This window comes from Mesocricetus auratus, unplaced genomic scaffold (assembly GCF_017639785.1).
Source record: "Mesocricetus auratus isolate SY011 unplaced genomic scaffold, BCM_Maur_2.0 Super-Scaffold_100676, whole genome shotgun sequence".
NCBI lineage: Eukaryota > Metazoa > Chordata > Mammalia > Rodentia > Cricetidae > Mesocricetus > Mesocricetus auratus.
This window is the reverse complement of record NW_024429266.1, coordinates 100,791,881-100,805,152: the sequence shown is the minus strand read 5'-3', so window position 1 is coordinate 100,805,152 and position 13,272 is coordinate 100,791,881. Positions and strand designations below refer to the sequence as shown.

The 13,272-nt window shown below is 50.0% G+C and overlaps 1 protein-coding gene across 3 annotated transcripts in view; it reads right to left on the bottom strand.

The window, feature by feature from the left end:
• Akap8l (A-kinase anchoring protein 8 like) overlaps positions 1 to 13,272 on the bottom strand; it is a 31,900-nt gene that overhangs the window by 7,226 nt on the left and 11,402 nt on the right. For 2 of the 3 annotated variants that reach the window (XR_005873808.1, XM_005083376.4), the window contains exons 3-12: positions 10,237 to 10,269; positions 9,354 to 9,594; positions 7,300 to 7,753; positions 7,122 to 7,218; positions 6,966 to 7,036; positions 6,585 to 6,648; positions 5,611 to 5,719; positions 4,038 to 4,179; positions 3,846 to 3,951; positions 3,511 to 3,641 (exon numbers count right to left, since the gene is read on the bottom strand). Coding sequence is in view for 2 of the 3 variants with exons in the window: in XM_005083376.4 (XP_005083433.1) it covers positions 3,511 to 3,641; positions 3,846 to 3,951; positions 4,038 to 4,179; positions 5,611 to 5,719; positions 6,585 to 6,648; positions 6,966 to 7,036; positions 7,122 to 7,218; positions 7,300 to 7,753; positions 9,354 to 9,594; positions 10,237 to 10,269 (1,448 nt within the window). In the remaining variant the exon portion in view is untranslated. The remainder of the gene's footprint in view (positions 1 to 3,510; positions 3,642 to 3,845; positions 3,952 to 4,037; positions 4,180 to 5,610; positions 5,720 to 6,584; positions 6,649 to 6,965; positions 7,037 to 7,121; positions 7,219 to 7,299; positions 7,754 to 9,353; positions 9,595 to 10,236; positions 10,270 to 13,272) is intronic. The other variant, XM_005083377.4, reaches the window with a different exon arrangement.

Sequence of the window (13,272 nt, the reverse complement as noted above, 5' to 3'; positions counted from 1 at the left end):
TCTCTCAAGTGGTACTGGGATAACTATATCCATGTGCAAAAGAATGAAATTAGAGCCGGGAGGTGGTGGCACACACCTTTAATTCCAGCACTCAGGAGGCAGAAGCAGGCGGATCTCTGTGAGTTCAAGGCCAGCCTGGTCTACAAGAGCAAGTTCCAGGACAGCCTCCAAAAGCTACAGAGAAACCCTGTCTCGAAAAACAAACAAACAAACAAAAAAAAAAAAAAAAGAAAAAAAGAAAAAGAAAAGAAAGAAAAAAAAGAATGAAATTAGGTCCCAACCTTATATGATAATAAAACAATTAAATGGTGGATTAAGGCCTAACTGTAATGAGTGAAACCAAAAAACTCAAGGGCTAGGCACAGTGTCTCATACCTGGAATATTATCACTCAAGAGGCAGAGGCAAGAAGATTGCCACAAGTTCAAAGCAAGACCAAGTTGAAAAGGCTGGGAATGTAGCTCAGCTGGCAGACTGCTTGCCCAACATGCATAAGGCCATGGTTCCATCTCCAATACTATATGAACTCTGCCTGGGGACACATGGTATAATTCCAGACAGGAGGAGGAGGAGGTTAGTTACATTGAGAGGTCAGTCTGGGCTACACGAGACCCCGTCTCAAATAACATTGGTGAGAACACAGAGAAGCTCGAACACTCCTATGCTGTCTTTCAGAATACAAAATGGTGCAGCTACTTTGGAAAACAATTTCATAGCTGGTTAAATCAATTAAGAATTACACTTCAAGCCAGGTGGTGGTGGCACAAGCCTGTAATCTCAGCACTCAAGAGGCAGATGCAGGTGGATTTCTGTGAGTTCAAGGCCAGTCTGGTCTGCAGAGAGAGTTCCAGGATAGCCAGGACTACACAGAGAAACACGAACAAACAGAAATGTCTACAGCGGCAATCTGAACATAAGTCTGCACCCTGGCACACCCACTGCTACCCTTGCCTTCCCAGTCCATCCTCTCCCTTTCTTCTCCTTTTTCTTTATAACCTGTCTAATGTCGGTCAGGCTGAACTTAACCTGCACTCCTTCAGTCTCTCCAGTGCTAGGATTAGAGCTGTGTTATCACCAACCCAGATAAACTCTACTTTTGTTGTTGTTGTGCCAAGGTCTCATCATGCAGCCCAGGCTGGCCTCAAACTCACAGAAATCCACCTGCCTCAGCCTCCCAAGTGCTGAGATTAAAGGCGTGTGTCACCAGTTAGGCTAAACTGTACAGATTATGATGCTGTTATTATTATTGTTGTCGATGAACATCAATTACAATTTAGTAATCAGTTACCAAAATATTAGTACATGGAAGTTTTCCAGTTGTCCTCTAGTCTGAAACATACTTTTGTTTTCTTTTTTCCTTTTCTTTCATTTTTTTTTTTTTTTTTTTTTTTGGTTTTACGAGACAGGGTTTCTCTGTATTGTTTTGGAGGCTGTTGGTCCAGCCTGGCCTCGAACTCACAAGAGATCCGCCTGCCTCTGCCTCCCGAGTGCTGGGATTAAAGGCGTGTTCCACCACGGCCCGGCTCCTTTTCTTTCTTAAATCAAGTTTTACCTTGTAGCCCAGACAAGCCTGGAGATAATAACAACCCTTGTGTGTCAGCTTCCCATGTGCTGGGATTACAGGTGTGAGCCACCATCTATATCTAACTAGTCTAAAATTGCCTCACCTATAATTTCATCAAAGGTAAAATCTCTATGTCAATTCTGACTTTATATTTTCTTAGCTATTGCTACTTTTAATTTCATACATTCTCTATCTTCCACAACCTCCTCTCCCTAACTGGCCTGTTCAAGAGGTCCTGGAAACCTAACTATCTAGGGCTAGTGAAGTAATGGATCTTGGAGGAAACCCTATAATCACCCCTTTACTAAAGCAGCACAACCCTGAGCTACATTCTAAATACTTGTCCTTATCCCCACAGGTAAGTGCAGTCTTCACTCCCCATCGAGGACACTTCTCTTTGTAAAGTCAGGGACCATTACAGAAAACCACAACCAAGTCAAATGCAGAATTGTGGAGCCCAGTCCCAATGGACACATTTACAACATATCTCTTGTGTCTACGGCTCAGGAATCATTGAGGAAGAAGGGATGAAAAGATTGTAAGAGCCAAAGAACAGTTTGCTGAGATTGTGTCTTCTAGAAATATCAGAAGCTACATTCATGAAGTCTCACATCATGGCTGTCTAAACATAACTTGAAAAGGACAGGATGAAACCAGTAGACATGCTAAAAAGGCCTCAACCTAGACAAAGAACTACAGGCAACTAAAAAATGCTGAGTGGGAGAAATGTCTTCCCAGGGAAGAGTGCAGCACTTGGTCATCCAATTTTAGATCAGCCTTGAATACATAAATATACAAATAACATTATGCAGACACACACATACATACACAAATTCTCATATGTAACAACAATTAAAGAGGCCATGAGCCGGGCATTGGTGGCGCAAACCTTTAATCCCAACACTTGGGAGGCAGAGGCAGGCGGATCTCTGTGAGTTCGAGGCCAAGCCTGGTCTCCAGAGCGAGTTCCAGGACAGGCTCCAAAACAATACAGAGAAACCCTGTCTCAAAAAACCAAAAATAAATAAATAAGAGGCCATGAGCCGGGTGGTGGTGGCACATGCCTTTAATCCCAGCACTCAGGAAGCAGAAGAAGGAGGATCTCTGTGAGTTTGAGGCTAGCCTGGTCTACAGAGTGAGTTCCAGGATAGCCAGGGCTGTTACACAGAGAAACCCTGCCTCGAAAAACCAAATAAATAATACAAAAATTGTAAGATGCCATGAATTTGAAAGAGAGCAAAGTAAGGGAGGTACATGGAGGATTTGTAGGGAAAGAAAGAAAGGGGAAAGTGATGTAATGGTAAGCTTAAAACAAACAAACAATTTTGCCTCAGAAACGCCAGGAACACACTGGAAAATGAGTACAATGCACTAATTTTCTCACCGAGGGTGCCTCTCCCTGCAGCACACCTCATACACGTCTTCTGTCCACAATCATAACAGCAGCACAGTCTACTCAGTTCCTAGGAATGGGAATCATCCAAAGCTCCTAGTCCCTCCTGCAGGCCAATGTCCTGTTCCTGTATTTTTTCAGCGTTTCCCTTCTTCCTCCCAAAGTTACTCTTATCCACATGGCCCCAGACCATCTCCCTGTACCCTTCATGACAGATATCTCCAGTTTATCATTAACTCTAATACTTTTACTCGACTACCTGAACATTGCCAATGATCGAAGGAAGCCTCTGAAGTTAATTCTCTTCTCTCTTTTAGCCACATCAGTACTGTTTGTTGGCTTCTGTTTTCTGAAACTAATTTACCTGTTGATCCTTGTGCATATGAAGGATTCATATCCCAAAGTACTCCTTAAAAGCTCAGCTTAACATCACCCCTGTTCTACAGTCTGCGTGTATCTCCTTGGCCTTCCTTCTTGCCCCTGCCTCCCTCACAATCCCTTGTGGGCAAGCCGAGGCCACAACCCCAGAAGAGAACACCTGAGCCCCAACTCACCCTGCGGTTCCGGTTGTGATCCATGGTCTTGAGATGCTTTTGGATGATTCCAAACTGCATGGGGATGAAGAGGTCGCAGGCTGCACAATGGGCTGCCTCCACCTTCTTTACAAAATGCTCCATAGCAATTTCTGTAGGGCAGAAGAAAGCACTCGGCACTGGTCTCAAGTGCCAAAGACCTATGACAATCTCCCTAGCTTTCCCTGACACTTGTATACGAGCCTGAGCCTCAGTGAGCAGAGCAGAGGACACCATGTCACTGCACTGAGAAGCAGAGGAGGGCAGGCTGGGGCCCACCTGGTGGCGGCCATCCTGGAGGGACGGAACTTCCTCACCTTGGGTCAGATCTTGGTCTCTGTAGATCTGCTGGATCAGACCATCGAGGTCCTCTACAGTTTTCCGTAGCTCCTCTGTCTTCTTGGTCTTGTTGGTGACATATTCCTATCAGAGAACAGATGTTTATGTCAGCTGCCCAGTGGTCCCAGACACTGGAGAGTCAGCAGCGGGAGTGCTGCTCAGAGACTGACCTGCAGGAAGTCAGCAGTCTGCTTGGGAAGCTTGGTGCCTACGTATTTGAAGTGCTCCTTGTGGAACTTGCTGTCAAGGTGGCTACCCATTTCATCCTCGTAGAAGGTCCGGTATTTGCAGAGAGAACACACAAACTGGATCCTGCCACAGGAGGGAAACAAGCAGCTGAGGATGTAAGGGTCCCAGGGAAAGGCACTGCTACTTCACCCAACCCAGCTGCAGGCCTGGAAACAGGCCTCAACCTGAAGTGTAGTCCCAGCAGAGGGGTAGGCTGGACTGATAGGGTCGGGAGCAGAAGGGATAGTCTGCAGGCTGCAGTTACAGCAACGTAGGGGTTAGGGGAAGAACTCTTCCTTCCCAAAGGCAGGAGGCCGAGCCCCAAGGCAGCTGCTGCTGCAACAGGCCAAGAGTCGCTGGAAGGTTGTCGGAGGGCCTCTCTACCAAGGCTGGCCAGGAGCTTGTGCAACTGGCCCAGCTGGGGACCAGAAGGAAGGATGCCCTGACGAGAGCCAGGAGGCCCTGAGGTGCAGAGTGGAGTACGCAGTCCCGAGGCAGTGCCTGAAAAGGTGCTGCATCTTCCTTCTGGGGTGGGGGTCTCAGAGGCCCAGCCCATCCTCTGCTCAGAATGCCTGGGGGTGGTGTCAGGAGGGATGGGAGGCAGCAGGCCTGGGCACCTGCTGCCTCATCTTCCTCTTCCAAGAAGAGACCAGTCTGAGCTGGAAGGAGGGTGCCTGCCTGGCCTGCCAGAGAGCAGCCTGGAATCACTGGGCGAGGTGCTCTGTCTGGGCCTCGAGTCCACAGCAGAAGCCTGGGGTCTGGGGCCTGGGCTGCAACAGGCCACCGTGGCAAGGGGCGGAGGAGGCCAGCCGCCACCGAGGCCTCGGGGCGGGTCCCTACCTCTGCCGGACGTCCTTATCTGGGCCACGGGGTCAGCTTTGTCTGAAGAGCCCAGGGGCCGGGCGCCGGCGAGGCTGAGTGGAAGGTCCAGCAAGAGCAAGAGTCTGAGGCGGAGGAGGCAAGCGCCAGTGCGGGAGCCCTGAGGGCAGACAGACCCGACCAAGGGGCGTGAAGGGCTCAGCCACACAGACAGGCCCGGCCTGAGAGGGCCGGAGGGCAGGGCCAACAGCTGACCCCGAGGCTGCCATAGCCCACAGGTGCTGTCATCTCTCCTGGGCACGGCGGTGGCCTCTTGGCAGCTAGCTGGGGTGGCACTGGCGCCTTGGACCTTGAGTCTCTGATGAGCTGGCCCCCTCCCTCAGGGGCATCGGCCCCCTGCGCACCTCAGGGCTTGGCGCTGAGTGACCTAGCGCTGGAACTTCTGGGTAATGGTGCTGAGCAGTGCCAGGTCTCAGGCCACAGATGGCAGCGGTCGCCAGGTGGCCACAGAGGGGCAGGGGACGAGTCAGGACTTGGGAGCTGGGCCTGGCAGGAAGCAGGGTCCATGCACAGCAGAGCAGATGGCGACTCCCAAGGGAGGCCAGAGGGCGGCGAGGTGGCAGAGCTATGGCCCTGCTCTCCTGGTGGCAGCCCCAGAGTGAGGCAGAGGCAGAGGGATGGAGGGAAGACAGTTACCTTTCTACCATACGATCTCGCTGTCGCTTTTTCTGCTTGTCTTGGCTCTTCTTGCTTGCCTGCAACTTGCGCTTGGCCTGGTTGCTCTCATCCTGGGCGGTCAGGGGCCCTGTGTAACAGAAAGACAGAGTTAGCAGCAGGACTCTTACAGGTTAGACCCTGTGGCCTGTGGCTGAATCACCCGCTGTCCACGCAAGAGGGTCCATCTGAGAGCAGCTGTATACATAAAGCCCCAGGCCATGAGCAGGGCTGCGTGCCCTGGGCTGAGCAGGAAGTAGATTTGGCTTAGGCACCAGGAGAGGGGACCATGTGCTGACCCCTCTATTTTCCGGAACACCCACACTCTCTACAGAGTGGGTGCAGAGAAGCTGGAAGGCAAAGACAGGCTGTCTTGGTGGGAACACAGGTGTGTTCAGAGGGACTGGGTGGCGGGATGCAGGGAGGCCGTTCACATGGCCCTGCCCACCCCCCACCGGGCACCGCGGCAACAGTGGGCTGAGGCTGGATTTACTGTTAGGTACCTGCTGGCGCTCATCACTCAGGTGGGGGGACACGGACTCCCAACAAGGGCTGGAGAGGCGCTAAGGGAGAGGACACGCAAACCAGAGCCGTAAAAACTGCACCAAGGGTCCCAGCTCGGACACCAGCCACTGAGGACTTGGAACTGTGTGTTACTTAAGGACCAAGGGGAGGGGATGTGCCTGGAGGGCTCCCCACACTTTTGACTGCTGCCCCCACCTGAAGGCAAAATCAGAGTGCTAGGCTGGGGCCACACCATCCATAACCTCCGCTTAGGAAAAACAGGAAGCCTGGGAGGGCACAAAGTGAGAAGAGACCCTTGCTCCACATACCCAGTCCCCAAGGAAGGTCCCCAGCCGGCCATGTTCCTGCCACAACCCTGCCCTCAGCTAGATCCCTCCCACTACAAGCACCTGGAAGAGCCCCCCATACCTAGGCACCTCTGGAAAACTCACCTTTCTCCGAATCTTCTTTGCCTTCTTCTCTCCCATCCTCTTTTCCCTCCTCGTCCTCTCCTTCCTAACACACAATTTTAAAAGGGTAGTCACCTATATTGGCTCTAAGGGGTCAAGGGTCAGGACGGAGAGCATCACTCCTTCCTATCACCTGCTGCCCAGAGGCCTGAAGATCCCCACCTCCCCCAAAGAAACACATTGTAGTGAAATGCTCTGTAGTGTCCCCACATACAGTCTCCTCGTGCTGGCCACTCACCACCCTGGCATACAGGTGACACCACACTGTCTGTGACCCCTGTAGCAAAGCCTGTGCTTCTTCAAGCCAGCTCCGTCTTCCTAGACCCCACCTGCAGAGAGCGAGAGCCTGGGGTCCAGACTTACTGCTCGGGAGCCTTTCTCCAGAGCCTCAGCACTTTCAGTACCCTCTGCGGTTTCCCCCTCAGTGCCTTCATCTGCAAGGGGAGAAGAGTCAAGCTCAGCCCAGGGGCCCCCCGGGGGCAGGGGACAGGGAGCAAGACCCCAGGCTGCCCAATTTACCATTGTCTGAGTCACTGTTGTCTGAGCAGTCTGTTCTGGTAGCTTTGCTGTCTGGCTCATCAGGACTGCCACCCTGCTTTCTCTTCTTCTTTTTGGTCTGGGTCACAAAGAAGGAGCCAAATTAGAGGTGGTAGCTGCGCCCCAGCAAGAGTCAGGAGAGGTGCGCCAGCTTACTCACCCGGAAGTCAGCTGTGGTCCAGGTCTTCCAGGTCCGCCTCATCTGCTTCATGCCATTGCCAAATCCGAAGCCAAATCGGGAGCCACCAGAGAAGGCACCCCCACCACGCATGCCCTGGAACATGCCATACTCGGGGATGATGTTCTGGGAGAAGAGGGAGGGCAGCCGGGAGGCACCAGGCATGCACTGGCCCCGGGCCCCCATGGGGTCTTCCCACATGCGCCCATAGCCCGAGGCCATTGGCCGTCCACTCCGGGCATCCCGGGCCCAGCCCTGAGCCCTTGGACCAAATGTATCTCCTCCACGCATTCGAAACTGGTCACGGTAGGCATCATATTGGCCCTCATAGGCCATTTCCATCTCAGGATCAAGCTCGCCATAGTCATAGCCCGACCTGTAGAGGTCTCGTTCACTCAGGATGGCCCTTGAGTCACAGGCCTCATAGGAGTCATATCTGTGGAGACACATGACAGGCATCAGGGAGAGCCCCTTGGCGTTCCTCGACTCCAACTGACCTAGCCTATTGCTCCTGCCCTGTCCTGCTCAGTCACTCCCAGTCTTAGCCCTGGAACAGAAAACCCTGTAAGACAGGCTTGTTGTTGTTCAGAAAGGCCAGATAGAAGAACATCAGAAGAGCAAGAGCTCTTCCCCAGGAACCTGCTTGGGGACGCTAAGGAGTGACAGATGGATGAACAGCTCTTATCCTCCACAGCCTCTCCAGAGTGTTTAGTCTGTGGTAATTACAATGGCCAAAGCTTCTCCTCGTGAGCAGAGCAGCACAGGGAATGCTTTTTCAATACCTGTGAGAACACTGGGCTAGTTTCATCTTGACAGTTGGGGGTACTCTTAAATCCTGAAAACCTCTTCTACCCAGAGCAAATGACATGGAATGTGGAACATTTCTCAAGAGATAGTATGAGCTTACCAAGGGGTCAGAAATGGCTGAATCTGTACTTCAGCTGTAGAGCACTTGCCCAGCTTCAAGACTGGGGGGGGGGGCGTCTAGCCCCAGCACAGAAAACAGGCAAACAAAATACTCAACACAGCACCTGGTAAGGAGGCTGGACTACCTGCCTAGGACAGAGATGGTTTGCCCTCAGCTATATATAGCCTATGCTTAGGCTCACTTCCCCCACACCTCACAGGTAAGGGGCTCTCTCTGTACTTTTTTTTCAAGTCTCACAAGTGCAAAAGATAAGGCCCCTGCCATTTATCCCAGGCACCAGGCAAGCTGCAGTGTGAACTATGTAAGCCAAGTCTCTTGCTCTTCCCCAGGAGCTCTGGGACTTTATTTGGCCCTCCCAGTGACCAGCCCAGCCCTTCCCCCCTCACTGTCTGGTCTCCCAACCTATGATTTAAAGCCATCCAATTTCCCTTCATCCTATGCTAGAAAATATGTGCCCTTCTTACTACGCACAAGCACTCCTAGACAAAACCGAAACCAATTCAACCAATGACACACACGGGGGACCCTCTACAGTGGGACAGACCTGAGGGCAAGGCGCAGTCCTACCACTGGGTTAAATTTAGGCAAATGTGTGACCTGCTTGCACTTCAGTACCCCTAGCTACAAAACCAGGACAAAAGCTTCCCCCAGGGATGCTTTCAACAAGTCCACATCGGTAAGGCACCAGCAAGTAGTCATTAAGTAGTCTTATCTGCCTAACCTCTTGGGTGGAGATGACCTGGCTCCCAGTGGTTAGCCGCAAGGGCTTATCTCACCCTTCTCACCAAATCCAATTTTCCCTGCTCTGGCACTGCGCAAGATGCAAAACCTACACTGAATACCTAGCTGTCATAAAAGGAAACATTAGCTACTCTACTCCTGAGCAGTCATTCTGTGGCTACAGTCAAGGTGACTGGGGCCTGCTCGTACCCCTGCACACAGGGGGGTTGGCCATGGTGGGTTAGCAGGGAGGTTATTAGGAACACAGCATCTGGGAAGCACAGAGCAAGGAGAGAGAAAACAGACACCAAGGAGCATTCAAGAGAGATTCCAGCAGACGAAGGGGCAACCCTGAAGAGCCTTAGCCCCTAACAGCACCCCGACTCACCTTTCTCCACCTGAGCCGTACACACCTCCTTGTATCACGTCTGTCTCCAAGTGCGGCATCATATCTAAGCGCTGGTTAATTCTGGATAGAACGGAATCGGCACTGGCGCTACCCGAGGCACTAGGGTTTGCATTTGTGTCAGAGCTAGCCATTTCCCAAGAGTGTGAAGTGGCCATACCATACCCATAGTTGGTGGTGTTATCCTGGCCATAGCCATAGCCATAGCCATAGTTCTCGTAGCCTGCAGTTAGGAAGACAGAGGGGCAGAGATAGTGGAGGGGGGAGAAGGGAGGAGGAAGCAAACAGAGACAAACAGAGAAGAGAAAAAGGGGTTTTGGTAAAAAAACAAGCCAGGGGAATTGCTGTGTAACAATCGTTTGTACACTGTGAACATGTATCACTCTCATTGGCCGATAGAAGGGTGTAACAATCTTTTGTACACTATATGTATTACACTCATTAGCTAATACAAGAGTTCACTGGCAGGAGGGGAGGAGGTGGGGAAAGGAAGGGCAGAGTCCGGAGTCACCAGCAGACATGGAGAGAGAAGCAAGATGGGCATGCCATACTGAGAAAGGGTACCGAGTCACACGGCAAAGCATAGATAAGAAATACGGATTCATTTAAACGTAAGAGTTAGCTAGTAACAAGCCTGTGCTATTGGCCAAGCATTTATAACTATTATTTGGGAACTGCTGGTGGGACAAGAAAACTCTGCCAACAACGAACTCATAGCCACTTGAGGCTGGGTAGGCCCTTCTCATTGTAAGGACTTCCTGTGCCAGCCCCGGAGACACCTCCATAAACCCTGTGTGACCACATGGGCAATTAGAGAAACATAACTGGTTCAGTTCAAAGGACATAAGTATGGTCAGATACTTGCCTCTATTTGTCCCAGAGTTCCAAGTTCCATATCCTACAAAAAGCAAAGGGGGTAATTATTTCTACAGTAGCTTCTAGTACAACATGAACTTAAGCTTAATACAGTTTAATCCAAAAGTACAGTTGTTATTAGTATCTGGACTCAACTTTCCAAGGTTCCAACTGAACAATACTACACAGACACAGCCCTGGTACTGAGCTTTCTGAGGCTCTGGGGACATGTTATTTAAGGAGCCTCCTGTTTCTAATACTCTAAGGTAATAAACTTGGCTTCTATACTCCTTCCAGATGATCTTTCCATCTGGATAAGCACTAACTGGAAGAAGAAAAGAGCTCACATGCCAGCCTAGCATGTGCAAGGCCCTGAGAAGCCTTGTGTATAAACACACCAAACACAGCTGATTATGTTTAGTAATGAGGTCTAGGGATACAACTCACAGATAGAATTTTATCCTGAATTACAAAATAACAAGTGACTGACTTAATGAATGAAAAAACATTATAAAATACTGTACAAAAAGTACATAGTCACAATGAAATCATCACCCTGCTGTGGAACTCTGTCCTCTGAGTATTACATGGCCATTGCTGTCTTAAAATCAGATCAGGTGTCACTACCCTCATGGTGTCCTAACAGGACCGAGTCTACCTGAGTTCACTTATGAAAGAGGTGAACAGCACATAAGGCTCCTTCATACCCAAGGACATATGAAGTTAATAATTGCTTTGAGAAAGACTCTCAGTGATGTAGATGCCTGCAAGTTGTACATGCTCCTAGAACAACCCCTCACCCGTGCTCCTGTAATAACCCCAATTAAAGTCAGGTTCACTAAGCTAGACTGGACTGTATTTTCTTCCTTTGGCCAGCTATTGATGCCATACCTAAGGAATAGACATTTACCCCCAGTGCCCCAGGAAAAGCCATGTAACACACCCTATCACTCAGTTGGAGCAGAGAACAGACAGCCCAGAAACCCTAAACATCTGCCTTAACAGGGGGCCAAGAAGTCCTTGAGTGACATCATAATTCATCAGGGGAAGGACAGTAAGCAGCTCCCAGAAGCAAGCATGGTGATGTCCATCTGTAATTCTAGCACCTCAGAGACAGAAGGATCTCCTGGGACTTACTATGTGAGACCCCCACTTAAAAAATCTCAGGGGGCAGAGGCAGGCAGAACTCTGTGAGTTCAAGGCCATCATAATCTTCACAGGAAATTCCAGGTTATGGAACTCTGTTTCAGATTTGAGAATGTCCCCCCCAAAAAACAAATCACAATGACAACAAAACACTTTGGGTTGGGGGAAGCATAACTCCTAGCTTTAAAAAGCCTTTGAAGCTGGGTGGTGGTGGCACTTGGGAGGCACAGGCAGGTGGATCTCTGTGAATCTGAGCTTAGCCTGGTCTACAGTGAGTGCCAGGACAGCCTCCAAAGCAATACAGAGAAACCCATCTCAGGGAAAAAAAAGTCTTTGAAAGAACAATGTGAATCATAAACTAAATGTACTCTGGATCTGATCACATGGAGGAGAGTAATGGCCAAAGGTAGAAAAGCCACATGAGAACTGAGCCAATGGGATTCCCCAGAGAGACACACAGCACCGATGCCCACTTTGCTAGTACTTCTGGTGAGCCCCAGTCACCTCCTAGTGCAAGTTATCCCTGTTCCACTGACAGACAAACACACTTATCCTTGGACGGGAAACCAAACTGCAGTGAGAAGACAGCATAGAGAATGACAGAGACATGGGGAAACTAAATGGAGACCATCTGCATTTGGGCTGTACACAACAAAATGGAAAGATGATAGAAACCAGCTAAGCAATTCTAGAAGACTGTTACATTTAATAAATGGTGGCACGAGAGTTCACAAAGCAAACATCCTCTCAGAATGGGGAAACCTAAACTGTGTGTGTGTGCAACAAGTATCTCAGAGCAACTGAACTCCTAGATGCTGTTCATGCAGAAATACTGCTTGCTGTTTAGAGAACACATGGAAGAGAAAGACCTTCTAAGAAACAGTGATCTAGGAGCCATTTCCATAGAGAAGAAAGGTCAGCAGAGTCACTAGGAAAATCAAGAGCCTGGCCACAAGGCTGGTTGACAGCATCAGAAACAGTGGACACCAGCTCTCAGGGAGACAGGACAAGGCAAGCACAAACACACTAGGACTGTTTGTGGGGTAGGTAGGTTCTAAGTGTCAGCCAGGCTGTAGCTATCAAGGAGCTACTGGAACCAACTAAGGAACCAAGGGAGTGAGCCAATAGACGACTTTATGTTTCAAGGATAGACAAATGGCCCCCTGTGACAGGATTGCCATCAGCTGTTAAGCACAGGTTCGTAAACCCATCTACTTAGAAGGATCACAAGTTGAATGCCTACATGGGCTACAGGAGTTCCTTTGGGCAAGCATTCACTACATGCTACTTGCTATACCTGGAATGATCACAACTCTCTGAAGGATTCTCAGGAGGCGGGGGTAGGCAGCTGTTCCTTCAGAAGGAAGCTACGCCTAGAATGTGCATCCATGAGACCCATCTCTTCAGAAAAGGCATCTCTACTGATTCTGTCCAGAGGGAATGAGTTCATGGTTGACAAGGAAATTGTGTGTATGTATCGGTTTTTTGAGGCAGGGTTTCTTTGTGGAATCCTGGCTGTCCTGGAAGTCACTCTGTAGAACAGGCTGGCCTCCAACTCAAGAGATCCTCCTGCCTCTGCCTCCCCAGTACTGGGATTAAAGGTAAATGCCACCACCATCCTGCATAGTTAGTTATTTTTGAGACAGGGTCTTACTGTGTAGCTCTGGCTGCCCTGCCATGTTGACCAGGCTGACCTCAAACCTCACAAGATCAGGGTTTCTCTGTGGCTTTGGAGGCTGTCCTGGAACTCGCTCTGTAGACCAGGCTGGCCTCAAACTCACAGAGATCCTCCTGCCTCTGCCACCAATGCTCGGCTAACAGAAGAAATTTTAAAAGAGAGGAAAGTTGAGTATGGACCCCTACATCTATAATCCCAGCACTGAGAAAGCAAAGTCAGGAG